Raw genomic sequence first — 16,458 nt, 5'->3', positions numbered from 1 at the left:
AGTTGGGTGGCGAGCTCTGAGAATGGACTTGGCTATAAGAAAATAGCACACCTCCTTTTAAAAATGATACCAAGAACATGGAAGGATGTGAAGAAAGATGACATATATGCTGACACTTGTCATGTGTGTTCATTGTCTCTGTGTCTTTTCCTCTCTCACATCCTTCCAGGAATCATCTCCTTGTTCATTCCTGCGTTTGCACCCTCCAAATCAAACTAGGCTCTGTGATCACCCATACTAAAGTAGAGTATTATAGGCACCCTGACTCAGAACAATGCAGCTCTGTGACAGGCCCTACAAACACTGGCTGGTGTGTGTCTCCCTCTCTGGTTCGGAGTGTGCTTTACACAGCTCCAACACGCCTCCGATGATTGAAATCACCTTTAACAACAGACAATTGCACTGCGCTGTATGAGAAGCTGAGCTCACATTAAAGTGAAGTACAAATTCAAAATGCTGTGGAAGCTTCAGGTGCAGGTGAGGGCCTTTTTTCCCTGAACGTGCTTCGGTTAGAGCTCATGACAGGAACAAGAATGAACTTAAAACAGATATAATATTCCAAAGTAAATGTGTTTGGAAAAGCTGTAATCACCTTAGGGACACTGAATCTACAAAAGACAAACAGGAGCACTTGCTTGTGAAGATGCCTTTTTCATTTATAGTATTGTTTGTGTAAGCCTGATGTTTTCCAGAAGAAAGATACATACTGTAAATCTGATCCCAGTGCAGACAATGCTAAATCTAACTGAACTGACTGCATCTGTAATTCATAAGCTTATTAATAGCCGACATTTTGACGTGCCATGTCATATGAAAGCACAGGTGTACTTAACGTCGACAAAAATCATACGAGCTGAAATCAATATAGTGTGATAAGTTTGTCCTACCACTAGATGTCAACCTCACATCAAGAACTATATCAGGCTACGGTGAAAGGAGATGAGTCAAGAACTTTCTGTTGATACTGTTTTCCGCAGCGGCTCGTTGGTCTAGGGGTATGATTCTCGCTTTGGGTGCGAGAGGTCCCGGGTTCAAATCCCGGACGAGCCCACTTCCTTTTCTTGTCTTGTCTACTGACTGTTTCTTTTCAGGGTTAGAATTCGCTTCATCAGCCACGTACGTGTACACGTACAGGCATGTAACAGCGGCTTTTTGTTTCTCTGAATGTGTTTACACAGAAATAGACATCTCTGGACACATAAACAGTGTACAAATCAACACTTTTATTTATTTATTTATTTATTAGCTCTCACTGTATGATGGCTGCATTATAGGATCCGTAAATACCTACCAAGTTTTCTACAGCAGAATTTAATTTGACCAAGAAACACTTTTGTTGCTACTTTTGATCATTTTGCACACTATGTGTCGAGGCCTTACAAATACAATGAATTCAATTCATTGAGCAAAGTTAGCACAGAAGACAATTTAATGATAATTAATAAAAAGAAAGATGGAAGAACTTCCTCAAAAGTGAACCATAACATCATTTTCCATCTGAAATTTCAGTAACAGCATCACTCATTTATAAGCCTCTAATATGAATCACATTCAGATCTGCTTGAATTTCAAATATCATAAGAAACAAAAACAGACTATAGATGCTTTTCAAGTTTCAGGCAAAAGTAAAAGTAAATGGATTAACAAAAGTAAAGAATGATGAGTGGAGGAGCAAATACTTGACCTCCGTCCTCAGGAGCTGCTCCTCCTGATCATTACTACAAGTGTTCCTATGAGTGTCCTAAATGGAATGCAGCTATTATTTTTCTTACTATGGCATGTTAATGGTCTACAGCAGGAACAGAGCAGCTGTGTTCCATTTCGGTTTAGGTGTGCCAGTTCTGGTATTGTGCATGCTGGTTTACAGCCATGGCTTTTCATCATTAATATTATTATTATTTCCACCTGTATTTTCCTGCAAATGTCCGCAGTGATAAGCTTACGGCTTCCATTGCTGTTACTTACCATAGACTGGTAGTCAAAATACTGCAACTACTAGATCTTGTCTCACCGTGAGTACTACTGATGTAACTATTACTGCTGGAGTTCAGTGCATATCCCTTTGCACAGGAAACAAGAAAACCCTCCACATTCACAGACCTTCAACTCAAAGCTAACAGACACGACATTCCTTAAAATAGAACCTTTATTATATAAAAATGCTTTTGATACAAAAAATGTCACAAGTGTAAATTACACAAAGCATTTTTAGCTGAGACAACAAATACAGGGTTTCAAGGAGTTGTACTGACACAGTGGTTTGAGGCAGGCCCTACAGCCCTTTACAAAATGAGTTGTGCTGCTCAGAGAGTTCCCACTTACACACACAGACGCTACTTAAGCTGTTATCTGGAAATCCACCTCCAGCCAGTCACCTGACATCAGCTGCAATGTCACCTGGCAGGAGTTAGCTTTATCAGGCAACAGCAACAAGATTGATGCAAGTTCCAGGAGTTCCCCATCTCCAAAAGTGCTGGCATACTTCCCTATCAGGAAACTGCAATGTTCTCTGACTGGGCTAACACAGATGAAGCTCCTAACGGCTCAGTGTCCATCAGTGATTGGTCTGGAAGAGACGCACTCATTAATTCATGGCTGCATTCACGTTTGCTTAGCTCTTGGAGGACGGGAGCAGCAGACAACAAAAATGTCCCTCTCTTTCAACTTTGCTGGCAAGAAAGAGGAAGAAGAGGAAGCTTGACGTGTTCTCTTTCACCAAAAAAATGTTAGGATGATTTATATTGCTGGAGAGAAGAAGAAGAATCTGATGAGAATTACTGAGTTTTTGTTTTATCTAAGCAGACCACAGAGGTAGGAAACTAATAAGGAAAACATGCTGCATCAGCACTCATATTGGAAAAAAGTCCTAAAACCCAGATAGCGCCCCCTACATGCTGCGGTGTTCAGTGCACTCCTTCGTTATCCAAGTGTTGGAAACGTCAAGCTGATGACTTTGATTTTCTTAAAGCCTTAATGGTAGTGAGAACTGGTACTAAAGTTTGTCCCTACAGTCGATATTGTGAAGATTCACTTAACACTAAAAGCACCTAGAATTAGAAAATTATATTAATTACATTAAAATAAGTACAGTAACTGTATTGTGCTGCCAGTTGATTCTAGTTCCAGTCTATAGTTTTAATTGCGACAGTTGTGCTTTGTGTTGCGTCCTCCAGACCAAGCAAAAATCTGGTGCTGTGACTTGTTCTCATCCAGAATTGATACAGTTACATATATAACTCTAGTTTGGACTGAATTATGAGCTAGCTGGATCTAAAGAGCAAAGGTCAGGGGGTCGTCAAAGTCCTTGGGAGTCAGCCTCAGGGGACCATGACCATCCACGGAAGATTTCATAGAAATCTTTCCTGCGGATGTTCCGATATCTTGCAAAAGATGAGATCAAAGGCAGGGCAAAAAATCGGAATCATGCTCGCCTTGAAGTCACTGCAGGATATCTTCAAGTCCATACTGGAGGTGAGCAACTGCACAACTCAAGGCCTCAGCATTCTTCATACCAAGTGCTTGACGGACTGTCTAACAGTGTCTGAAACACCTTTTCAAGCCCACTCTACGCAGTGATTGGCTGGGAGTGTGGAGGTGTGAAGGAAGAGGCTACAGAAACACACAGAAGAGTTCTCAGGGAGAGATGGGGGGGAGATACATCTGAAGAATCATGAGACCTTCAGCTGATTTCTGGCACAGCTCTGAATAACGTGCGTCAGTGGGAACTCTTTCAACATTTCCAAAAAGACTCCTTCAAACCAGACATGGCGACTGACACAGAAACAAAGATAATGATCTACACACAAACAGAAATACGAATAACAAAGGTCGCTATAAGAATAATTTGTTATTAACTGTAAAATAGCTTCATGATCTAGTATCAGTATCAGAGTGGTAATTTTGGGCGTTCTGTGTAATTATAAGTCATAGTAAGTGATATAGTATGTACACAATAGCAGCAAACATACTTTTGGTAAACGGGACGATGAGGGTAAAGTAAATGTGGTGAAAGAGGTTCAGATTCACAATGGAAAGCATTCATTTCTCACAACTCAATCACTGACTTCATTACACATATGTACAATAGCTTTACATGTAGATATTCATTTGGTATGTTGTTGTCAGGTGGTGATTTCATGGGACAGAAAAGGGGACTGCTGGCAGATTTGTCTTTGTTGATTGGGGAAAGCCCCACCACTTCAAAAGGCCCCCGTGTTCGACGACATTGTTCAGTTTGAAATGAGAGGGACATCATTCCAAAACAATGCACAGAAGATTTCACACTTTTGATCTTGGCCCTATTGTGATGGAGTCAGATCAGCCCCTATTAACGAATGCACACAGAAGGATTCACAGATGCACTCAGAAATAGTCATTGTCGAATATAAGAGCAAAACAAATCCACATATAAAAAAATAAGGTTCACACATAGATTTCTGATGCACACGCAAATATTTCTTGTTTTAAATAGATCCATAAATACATGTTTTTAAAAGTATTTGCAATTTTCATCAAATCATATTTGGATGTTGCAGCAGTTATACACAGACTGTTGTTACACTGCATTCACACACTGCTTCTCATTTGTGGACTTAGCTGCATTTGTCTGTGGGCTTTTGAGACTCTCCTGAGGTGGCTCAATTCACAAATGCACTTTTTCAACCAGGAATTATCTGTGGCCAATCAGATGGCTCCTTCCATTTCAGCCAATCACGTAAGCGTAGATTGGTATCACTCGTTAATGTGATCAAATAGCACTGTACAGTCTGCAAATACTTTTAAATCCATATATTTGTGGATTTCTGCTGAATTCATTCAAAACAAGAAATATTTGTGTGTGCATCAGAAATGAATTCTTAATTATTATTACATTTATAAATAACAACTATTTTTTGTGTGCATTGAAAAATATTTCTGTGGAGAGAGTCATTTACATGTAAAGGTGAAACCTAAATGCTTCTGTTTGCGTTCATTAACACTGAGACCTGACTCCATATATTGCATCCATACACTCAGTCATTCACACTTCAGTCACTCCTGCAAATCTAATTTCCTACATCAAGCGAAACATTCAGACGTGCTCGTGTAAACAGCTGTCCAGTCATTCATCTGTCTGTCATTCATTCATTCATACATCCACTCAACGATCTGTCCTTTGTTGTCTGGAGTGTGGTGGATCAGCCAACGTGAATAAAATAGTAAAATAATTTCCTCTCTGATTTCTTTTTGTTCATATTATTTTAAAACTATATACAGTCCTGCCGCTGGTCTGTTCGCTGTGAGGAAGGAGAAGACAAACGGTGAGAAGCTGAGCGGGGTCAGCCGAGTGGCGGTCCATGCCTTGGCTTCAATCTTAATGATTTGTGGCACTGGACTCATTTCAGTTTTCTTACAACAAAAGCACCGACTGGTACCTCTCTCAGTCAGTGAGTTAACTGCACTTGCTGAAGAGTTTAGGGGAGGGCAGGAGCATCATGAGGTGAGGATTTAGGCGCATATTTGGACAGATGGAAGTCTTGAAATTTTGTGATCAAGAGGTGGCCCAGCAAAGGAAGTTTCCTTATTCTGATGGAATGAAAATTCAAGAGTGGATGTATTCACTCATCATCTCCTTTTTGTGCCCTGCAGCAAGGCAAGCAGCGCCTCAGGCCTTCACCCACCACGACCTAGTGAATGTCAGAGCAGGACACGTGGAGGACAGACATACAGCTGATCAGATGATGGTCACCCGGAGAGCTCCAGGATGACTGGAATGATGAAATGACCGATGTGGGACGTAGGGACTTTGAGCAATGCACTTGAGCCTAACCAGCTGTTATAAAGCAGCACGTGGGAGCCGGTCAGGGCTGGAAGTTGGCACATGAGTTTTTTTTCCCTGGTAAAGTGGGCCAGACAAGGCCAGTTCTTGTAGCAAGTGGACTTCATCCCTTCCTTCCTCACAGGGCTCCTGGGCTGTTGGAGGGTCACGAGGAGTCGGTGCAGGGCGAGGGAGGAGGGGGGCACAGGTGGAAGTAGGAACGCTCGGTGGAAGGGGACGGGGGGCAGCTCTCCTCAGCTGACAGGTACTGGGAGCGGGGGGTGGGCGGTGGAGGGTAGGGGTCCGAGTCTGAGTTAAGGTCCATGTAGTACTTGTTGTGTTTGCCGTGGCTGCCGTGGCCCGCGGCCTTCCAGCGGCCCGCTGACGATGCCAGCCCAGCCGGCGGGTGGTGGGGGGTGTAGTCGCTGTCGCACACGTCAGTGCTGCAGGGAGTGGTGGGTGGGGCGGCACCACGGACTGGGTGGTAGGGTCTGATGGAGAGGAGACAGAATTACTTTAGATCAGGGTTCAGGTTCAGGAAGTCTCCTCAACAGCAGTGAGTGCTCTGTCAACTACACACCAAGAAGACGAACCTACACGGTTCCTTGGTATTAGTCTTTCAACCACAAACCAAATTCAACCACATACCTCCCATCAATATTTGAAACTGTTACAATGCGCTTTGCAAAAGGCAAAATATCAACAACTAGCTAGCTAATTAGCTAACTGTGTTACAATTTGCTGCGTATTGTCACTCCCTTTATTTTTATGTTTTTGACTGAAAAAGAAGTATAATAGTTAGCATCAATCCATTAGCCATTGATGGGCCTCACTTCCAGATAGATAGTGTATTGTATGTGAAAAAGACAAGAAAAAGCAAACAGAAGAGTCAACTCTTGATGCAGCTGCAACCTGCAACATTTTCTGGTGAGATGGAAATGGTCCATCTGTGTGTGTCACCACACTGTGTGAGTGTGTGTTACCTGTATGATCTGGTGGTGGATGGACTGTTGGAGGAATAGAAGACCTCTGTGTTGTAGAGTGAGCGGTCAGTAGCTGGGGACGGAGGAGGGTTCAGGATCTATGAACAGAAAATATCTGCCTGTTACCAAACTGTGGAGAGGAAACAGCAAACAGTGTGCATGTAGACTGCGTGTGTCTGTGTGTTAAAGTTAGGGTAAGATTAAGAGTTAGGGCTAGGCAAGTAGTAGTTATGGTTATGGTTATGGTTAAGTCTCCAGGAAATTAATGTAAGTCTATGTAATGTCCCAAAAAAAGTGATGGAGACCTAACGCGTGTGTGTGTATATGTGTGTGTACCTGAGGGTAGAAGGCTCCCTTGGTAGATGATGAGCTGCTCGATGAGGCTCCAGTCACATGGTTCCTGTCATAGAGAGGAGCCCCACTGCTGCTGCTGCCCATCAGGCTGACTGAACTCATAATGGACTTTCCACAGGAAATACCTGCACACAGCAGTTCACGTGTTACAAACCCCATTACACATGAGTAGTGCAGTAAGTTTAGCACCACCTCTGCTGTGTGTCCGATCTTACCTTGGAAGGTGCCATGCTGGGAGCTGCTAGGGGCGATGAAATTGAGGGGCACATGGGGCGTACCACTAATGTACTCATGAGGAAAAGTCCCACTGGGGCCCTTGTAGCGTCGACACACGACACGCTGGCAGACAAAATAGGCTCCCCCGATCACGAAGACAAGCAGGATGATGGCAATGACTGGACCGATGGTGTTCGGCCCAGTATTAGGGATTCCACTGGAGGGAGGAGACACATACTCTAAAAGAAAAAGAAAAGAAGGAGGCAGAGTCAGTGACAATTTTGAAGGAAGGACTTAAGCGGAAACATGACGTGTGGACGAGCGTTTTCATTGTTTTTACCACAGGCGAGCTCGTCTGATCCATCGGGACAGTCAGAGTAATTGTCACACTGTTGTTTCTTGGTGATACACTGGTTGTCACCACAGCGAAACTGGTTAGGAGGGCAGATGACTGGAGGAGAGCAAGAAACAACCGTGTCAGTTTCTTACTAATGACAAGGTTTTGTATGACAACATGCTTGGCACATTCTTGAGATATCAGATCATGCGTAATTTGCAGTGAAGCTGCATTATCTGAGCTAATTGTGTGTTCAAATGTTAAATTAATTTAACAAATAAATAAAATAAATGCCAAGTAAGTGAGTTTAAACCTACTTTCGCAGTCCTGCTCGTCAGAGTGATCAGCACAATCAGGTTCACCATTGCAGCGCCTTTGGGCATCAATGCAGCCTCCTTTATCACACTGGAACTGGAAAGCTGAGCAAACGGGGCAGTTCTCCTCATCACTGCTGTCGTCACATTCAGGGAAGCCGTCACAGCGCCAGGCCATAGGAATACAGTCGATCTCCCCTGTGGAGCAGGTGAACTGCTCTGTGGAGCAGGTGGGAGGCTCTGAGAGAGAGAGAGGAGGAGGCAACATGCGTTCACAGTGTGGAGGAGGAAGAGAGCAAGAGGAGAAAAAGAAAAAGAGTGAGAAGCAGTGACACATTTAACATTGAATGTAGATGAAAGGAGTGACCACTGAATGTCAGGAGAGATTACAGCCTTCAGTGCGTGAAGATCCTGGCATAGTCAGACTGATATCTGCCTGATGAAATGTATTAGCATCCTGTGGCCAAAGTCAGTGGGGACAGGAAATAGTGGGCTGGGCTGTAAAGATAAACACTGGGAGCTAGCTTGGCTAGCATGCTAACAAAAGCAGTCCACAAAGTTGTTAATTAACACAGCGTTTTATCATTACAGTAACCTCTGTCAGTGTCCTTACACTCACTACAGCCACACAGCAATCCTTCTTCTCTGCTGCTTCTGGTATGTCATCATGGATTTATAAAACTATAAAACCAGGAGTACACTGGAGAGCCAAGTGATTTCATGTGCCAAAGTTTAATCAGGTTGAACCCTGTGCAAACCAAAGGAGGAGGGGGGGTTCGTTTCAGGTCTGGCCCTGTTACTCATAGAAATGACTTTAAGTCTGACTGCACCATAATCCTGTTGGTGTGGTTTTATGTTCACCTCCACAGTGCAGCAGGTCCTGCAGTAACACCAGGTGCATCGGACAGGAGCAGCGAGGTGTGCCATCGCCCTTAGCAATGCAGATGTGAGAACAGCCCCCGTTGTCACGGGAACAAGGGTGTGATGCTGGAGAAATGAAACTGTCGTTACTAAAAAAGGCAAACACAAACCACTACCGCAACAAAGCTCTACTAATATAACCTGTTGCAAAGAGCTACTCTTCATGTGCGTATGGCAGTAACAGAGGTCCATACCAAACTCATGTGGATCCATCTCTTCCACAGCGTGGATGGAGGTCAGGTATGATATCCGTCCCTGTATGCGTGTGCGTCCATCTCCAGTCAGTTTGTCCACCCGCTCTATCATCTGCTGCTGCCGGTCGATCCAGTACAGGTGATCTCCCAGAACTGTCAGTCCCATTGGCTGGAGAATGTTGGAGTCCTGGAGGACGATGCGATTGGCTCCTGGGAGAGACAGAATGGTTTCATAAGAATATTAAAAGAGTCAAGAGAAGGTTTTTGAGGCAAGGAAGGAAATTGAGTAAACTGACTTTGTATAAAGTGTCTAATTTGTAAGTAATGGAATAAATTATGAGGTGGTACAGCAAATGTGATTTAAGGACATAAATATGTCCTTAAATCATTTACAACAGCCCCATAACTTCCTTTCTAAACCACTAATCAAATGAATCGGCTATGAGCTAGGCCAGGAACAGATGTTGGCTGCAAATGGGCGCAAGTTACAATAGGCTTTTGATATTTGCTGCCCAGTAACATGTTTGAAAGTTCGGTAAAGCCCTTCCACCATGCATCTTTGCCCTTGTAAAAATTATTTCCAGAGCTGTTTTAATATCCCAAATCAATAATGAAATAAGGCTGCCAGGCTTTTTAAAGAAGTCATTTGAGGTGAAGCTTGGAATACAAAAGCATAAATATAAGAACTTTGGACGAATGTTCATTTTAATTGTGTTACTTTGTCCAGTGATAAGGGCACAGTGGACCAGTGAGTAAGATCCTGCTGGGTACAATCCAGGAGTGGAGTAAAATTGGCCTTTTGGAGATGAGAGTGTGATTCTATAAGAAAATATAGCAAGATAACTCAGTTTGTAATATGTTATTTTAAACAGCAGAGAATGGAAAGGAATGTGGCTGGTAGCAGTGGCAATCAGTAAGCTCACTTTTATCAAGAAGTTTATATCCCGAAAATCAACCAAATTCTTTGAGTGTTGAGGATATGTGGGATGGACGAGGGAAGATCAGACACATAGAGAAGGACATTGTGTACATATAATGAGATTTTGTGTTTCTGGTTTGCTCTAAAAATCCCCTTAATATCTGTACAGTGCCAAATTGCAGTTGCCAGGGGCTCCATAACCAATGAAAAAAGCAATGGAGATAACGCACCCCTGTCATGTCCCAAATGGGGCCACAGGCAAGGTACACAACCACAGTCCTTGAAGCCAGACTGCCAGAGAATATAAACAGGTACCCCATTCAACACGATCAAAGGCCTTTTCAGTGTCCAAGGACAGATGACTGTCTGCATGCTGTGACGAAGATGAAGTCCAACAGATATTAAATACATGCTTGACATTAAAAACACAACGTTCTCTCTGAGGAAATAATAGTGGACAAGACAGACTCCAGGCGGCGAGCCAGCAGTGTCTTATCGGATGGTAGGAGGAGCAATTCAGAGGATCCTTGCCGTTTTTCAAAAGTAAGGATACTGACGCCTGATGGAGGATTGGAGGGAGGCTTCATGAATCTAAGCTAACATCAAATACAGCTTTAAGTAAGGGACTCAGTTTTGGAGAAAATTTCTAATATGACTGAAGATTTTTTTAAGGAAAACCATCTGGACCTGGACACTTTGCATACACATGTTAACACTTTTTAATTAATCTTAGGTAATAGGGTTATCCAGGAATTCTCTAGAGTCTGTCTGACCAGGAAGTTGTAATTACACAGTTTGACCACTATGTCATATTAACCTCATGGCCCAGTGCTTTTCCTGGGGGCTTGTTAAGAAGAACCCAACCTGTTTGAGAGCTGCTCAACTCGAGTTGACAGCTTAGTATCAAGTTACCCAATCACCCAGTTGCACCACTGAACCAACGAGTTCCACCCACTCCCAGTCCCCACAGATCCTCACACTTAGACAAAGAACTCTCAAAGGCAAACACATTCGTTTTCAAATCTCTCTCTCTCTCCCACTTGCTCTGGGTCATCAGTACGCTTGGTATTTTGCGAGCCAGCAGGCTGTAGAGCGCTAACGGCAGTGTGTAACTCTTGAAGGAAGGAGGCTGCTTCTTGATGGAGAGCAGCTGTTTGAGTATCCATCTTTATGCTCCACGTTTCAATCGCTCTCACTCCTCAGGCTTGTGGGCTTATAATGATTGGCCATTATTAAAGGATGGGTTACCTTGCAGAAACTTTCTTCTTTTGTCTAAACTGACACAATGCTGGTATATCACATGCTATATTATATTATATATATATATATAACTAGAAATATGAAGGTTGTTTGCAAAGGTCAGGACTGAAATATTTTTTTTAACCCATACACTGTACTTATCAGTGGCTAGAAAAGCAACAGGCATTCTTAACTTATCGCACCCATCACCAATAGTCAATTTGCTTCTGAATATGAAAAATGGCTGTTTGGAGTTGGCTCAACCCATCAGACCAAAAAAAGACAAAACGGTGCTGCAGTATCTGTCTCGGCCTGTGTTCTTTGGTCTCAGTTCAACAAATATAATATCAATCTGTGTGTGGAATGGCTTCAGTAAATGTCTGTTTTTGGTCATGTTTTGGCTGCATGTGGTTGGCTGCATGTGGTTATAAATAAGTCCTGGGAGTCAATGATCTTGAGGACAGGGAACAATCAGGGAAGAAAAGGAGCTAGAACGTAAATTCAAGTTGTTTTACAATCAACGCTCTGTTTAACTATCACCTGATTTCTCCAACCACAGAGACAAGGCTTTCATTTCCTTAAATTGGGCACTAACGTAATATTTATTCCATGTCTTTATTTGAGTTATTTCTGTGTATGGTAACTTACCTGTCAGGTCACTGCTCTCAATGCGTTTGAGGTCAGCGTCAACCCAGAACAGTTTTCCTAGTTTATTGTCCAGAGCCAGAGCTACTGGTCTGATCAGACCAGTGGTGAACAGAGACTCTCTCTCTGTCCCATCCAGACTGGCTCCTTCGATCTTTGCTGAGCGCTCCTGCACTGTGGTGAAATACATGTACCTGCAGAGGGGACACAGACAAGTTTATATAGGACATTACAACTGCCTGTGTTCACTGTGTCACTGGGATATCCCAGTTAGTTCACAGTTACACAGCTCATACATATAATACAACTTATCTTAATGTAACCAAGGATTTATTTTGTGGAACCAGCTGCAGCCACCAAAATGAAAACGAGCTCACCCTTTCTCCGCGTTGACCACGATGGCCCGTGGCTTATCAGTGTCGTCCTTCAGGACCACGCCCACGGTGTGTCCGTCCATCCTCTGGACGTTGATGGTGTTGGTTGTCTCACAGGTCCAGTAAATGTGGCGGCTGTAGGGGTCCAGGCTCAGGTCATGAAGCTGGTTGTCCACTGGTTGAACACTGCTGCTCACTATCATGGAAGACTGGAGGCAAACACAGCAAGGCCACGAGTTTTAGTCAATCTCATGTGAAGCTTTACAAACTGCTCTCTGTCTCACTACCACAGTAGATTTATCAATGAGCATACAGCCGCAGTGTTCATCTTTCTATGAAGCTGCATAGGTTAGGATAATCCTCATGGCTGATTTTAGTCTCTATTGTGATAGGGTGGAGGGTACTCACAGAGCAAATGAAGCCAATTTCAATTGCAATATGTTGCCCGTTTATTTATTTATTCACATCATTGTGATGTGGGATGTTTTTTGCCGAAACTCCATTTAAAGTGGGAGTGAAACTTGTTTCACTGGGCCTGAGTTATTTTTCTTATATTTGGAGTTTCCATCTCTCAGTTTATTTGTTTGCTGTGGATACTAAAATTACTGACTAAAAGTGTCAAACTCCAGCTGTGTCCCAATTTAGAGGCTTCCTCCATCAAAGTCTGCATTTTAAGACTAAGACATCATTGCAGGTTTACAGGGCTGTCCCACTATTAAAGGCTCAACATGTTACCTTCTTTCATTCACACATTTGAAAATTTGGATGAAAATCAAGTATAGTACATGCGTACAATTCTTGTTGAGGATCCTGTCTAACATTTGGCATCCACTACCATCCATTAGTATCCTTATAGGTCTCATATACTGTCAGTGTATGTTTCAGGTTTCAGAGATTTACCAGGGCTCCATCATCTCTGGCCCTTCGTATGTTCTGTCGTCCATCCAGCCAGTAGACCAGCTGGTCCAGCGGGTCATAGCTGACAGCTCGGACGTTCCTCAGGACGTGGATGGGCAGGATGATGTCCGGACTCTGCTCTCCCAAAACCATCCTGCTGATACTGGCCTTCTGACTGAAGAGCAGGAAACTAGAGGGAGCTGCAGACAGAAAAGCAAGAAGGAGAGGGTGATGGATGAAGGAATGGAGAAAGAGTGAGCACACTGAGCGGACACAGTGTTCTTTCTCACTAAAGGAAGGCTGGAGTTTACTCAATGCATATTGTGAAATATAAAGACAAATACACAGGGTCAAAACCCAGAACACCATGCCTTAACACACACACACACACACACACACACACACACACACACACACACACACACACACACACACACACGCACGCACACACACACACACACACACACACACACACACAGCATGACATCAGAACAGCTGAAAACGCTCTGTATGATGGTCCCCAGAGCTGAGAAAGTGTGGAGGGCCTCTTTGGAAACAACAAAAGTATGCTGGATTTCAACGTGAGTGTGAGTGTGTGTGTGTGTGTGTGTGTGTGTGTGTGTGTGTGCATATTTTCACAAAAAGTCAACTGAGGTTAATCCTTTTAACTTACTTCAGTCATTTCTGTTCCATTTGTTTTTTTACTCCCAAATAAGGCTGCATTTAAGCAGAAAGGCAGGGAAACCCTTTAAACATGGGGCCATGTCCATCAGAGGGCAAACACACAATTACTCATATAGATACAAATTTCACTCCATCTCAAGGTTGATGTTTTGCAACTCAGCAGTGAACTGTTGTAAGTACCTGGACCTGAGCTTTTTAAAGCACCTGAACCTGTACTGTTTTAATAGGGAGAGGGAAGAAGTGCTGCCAAATCTATGTATTCTCATTGATATTAAAAATAACAGCACTGAAGCTTCTTGTATAGATGTGCTTGGGTTGTGTTCGACCACAGTCTTCTACTGCTGGTCAGTGTGAAGCTCCACTGAAGCAACTGTACTATAAATCCTGAAACAGGGGTCTTTATTTTCGCCACTGCAGACAGAAGCGTGCCTTTATTTGAAACAGGCTTCTTTAAGAGACATGCTTTTATTCTTTTTTCCCCTTTTTTCTTTATAAATGTATTTGATCATGTTCTAGTAAGTATTTTGTTTTCTACTCTGTTCCTCTTTCAATCATCTCAACAAACTCAATGCCTCCTTCATGTTACTTGAACTCCAGCAGTACCACAACAGAATCATGTCATATTCACATACTGCTCTCACTTTCTCCTTTTCAACAGCAATACTCTTTCCATTCATTACATTATTTCCAAGATATGCAAATCCAAATATTTTGGGAGGCCATTTTTCCTTTGGGCCCTCGGCAGTCTCCTCAGTGATTGGACTGATTAGGTTTTAACTGTGATTTTGTTCAGCTGATATTCTGCTATCCAATTCCAACAGTGCTAACCTGGGACTAACCTTCTATTTCTATTCTTAAGTTTTTAAACTAGCTTTGCTAAAGCAATATCTTACATTATTATTTAACTGTTATTTTACTGTTCAAGGACACCTCAACTAGAGTTATTAAAGGCAGGGATGTTTCTCATTTGTCTTTACAGCCAGTCTTGGGATTGAAGCCAGTGGCCTTCCCTTCCCACACATACTTGTGTTTCTCTCTGAATCCCAGCAGTTCTGTACTTACAGCTACAGTTTCGTCCATCAGTGTTCAAAGTGTAGTGGGAGGCACAGCGGCACTGGGCACCAGCAGGTGTGGCGAGGCAAAGGTGGGCACAGTTGCCGTTGTTATGTGAGCACTCGTTGGTACCCTCCTGACGGGAGGAGTGGAACACCAGGATGTCCAGCATCAGCTCCAGCTGGCCCTGAAGACACAGTGATGTAACAGTGGTAACAGTCAGCATCTCTGGACTGAAAATACAGCATTGTGACTGTCTGATATTTTTAGTGATCATTTTAAAAGCAAAAATGCCCCCTGTCAAGGTATTAAGCGTCTCCCCGAAATTTAATGAAAGGGAGCACCAACAGTAAAATCAAACATTTGGGTTACTGAATTTGCTGACAATTGACCCATAAATTAAACTGGTTGCCTACCTGCAGCACCACAGTACGGTTGAGTCCGCTGCGTTTGTCTGCCCGTTCAATACTTCGCAGGTTAAAATCGGTCCAGTAGATAAAATCCCGGTACTGAGTCAGACCAAAGGGGTGAGGGAGGTCGTCTACTATGATCTCCCTCTGAAGACCTGCAGAAGATCGACAACATCAATACAACTTCATCTTGTCATCAAGTACAGCAATGTCGTCATGCCAACACCAAGCAAAGCATCCACTATGTGCAAAAACATTTCTAAGAATGACTGATTTTGTTAATAGTTTCAGATATAGATGGCAGTATGAAATTTAGAGCATGGGAGTGCAAATTTACAACTTTGGAGTCAGGAGTCACTCAAATGACGATCGAGAGTTGGGCTGATGGTGGCACTAAAGCAAAGCTCATACAGTTCCGTAATTAATACATTTTGTATTAATCCACTCTCCTTTGGCCGGAAAGTGTGAACAGAAAAGCTCATGCCAATCCAGCCACTAGTTTTAGAGACTAGTCTGGCAAAGAAAAACAAACAAATAGAGACACTGTGGCAATATCCTGCATTCCTTGCTGGGTGTCTAAACCAGTACTGCCAACTACATCATTGATTTGATGAATGGATTTCCACTGGATGTATCATATATTGCCATTAAACCATTAAGTAATCTTTAGTCTAGATTCACTTAGCAGACCATGAGATGCAGTTTCAAGTTCAGAAAAATTCTCTCTATTCAGCAATAAAAATCAATATGTTTAAGAAAGAAAGAGTCTAATTTATTCATTTTGTCCCTCTCCTCATGATCTCACAAGTGGGTGATGGAGGTCTGGGTGTAGGTCAGTATTTCAGTTTGAGAAAATTTAATATCTGCTGGACAATTTGTAAGACTGGAGAGGTTTAAAGTCTCTGTCTTTATTAGGTAACACAGCTGTGTGCCATCAGTACCAGTAACAGAAATTTCATGCCTATGTATAATGTGGCCAAGAGGGAACATAAAGTGAGAATAAAATTAGTCTCAGCATAGACCTGCGACCCAGAGATGCTGTCTAAAACCTAAGTGAATTTTTTCATAAGTGTTGTTTTGTCTCAGTGTTTTGAGGGGCTGTAGTGGAGACACTCTTCTTA

General features: G+C 42.8%; 1 protein-coding gene and 1 non-coding gene across 2 annotated transcripts in view; one reads left to right on the top strand and one right to left on the bottom strand.

Annotated features, from left to right (window-relative positions):
- Positions 1-978: 978 nt before the first annotated feature.
- On the top strand, positions 979-1,050 carry trnap-ugg (transfer RNA proline (anticodon UGG)). The gene has a single exon. It is a non-coding gene; the product is annotated as a tRNA-Pro (tRNA).
- A 1,078-nt stretch (positions 1,051-2,128) lies between these two features.
- Positions 2,129-16,458, bottom strand: part of lrp5 (low density lipoprotein receptor-related protein 5) — a 63,486-nt gene continuing 49,156 nt past the window's right edge. The window contains exons 17-29 of the mRNA XM_076733066.1: positions 15,344-15,492; positions 14,937-15,114; positions 13,194-13,390; positions 12,297-12,502; positions 11,923-12,113; positions 9,117-9,326; positions 8,863-8,988; positions 8,005-8,241; positions 7,691-7,801; positions 7,350-7,589; positions 7,117-7,259; positions 6,781-6,878; positions 2,129-6,288 (exon numbers count right to left, since the gene is read on the bottom strand). Of these exons, the coding sequence (XP_076589181.1) occupies positions 5,964-6,288; positions 6,781-6,878; positions 7,117-7,259; positions 7,350-7,589; positions 7,691-7,801; positions 8,005-8,241; positions 8,863-8,988; positions 9,117-9,326; positions 11,923-12,113; positions 12,297-12,502; positions 13,194-13,390; positions 14,937-15,114; positions 15,344-15,492 (2,411 nt within the window). The 3' untranslated portion in view covers positions 2,129-5,963. The remainder of the gene's footprint in view (positions 6,289-6,780; positions 6,879-7,116; positions 7,260-7,349; positions 7,590-7,690; positions 7,802-8,004; positions 8,242-8,862; positions 8,989-9,116; positions 9,327-11,922; positions 12,114-12,296; positions 12,503-13,193; positions 13,391-14,936; positions 15,115-15,343; positions 15,493-16,458) is intronic.

Source organism: Chaetodon auriga, chromosome 6, assembly GCF_051107435.1.
Source record: "Chaetodon auriga isolate fChaAug3 chromosome 6, fChaAug3.hap1, whole genome shotgun sequence".
Taxonomy (NCBI): Eukaryota; Metazoa; Chordata; class Actinopteri; order Chaetodontiformes; family Chaetodontidae; genus Chaetodon; species Chaetodon auriga.
The sequence above is the reverse complement of the archived record's forward strand: the minus strand, read 5'-3'. Positions and strand labels throughout refer to the sequence as shown.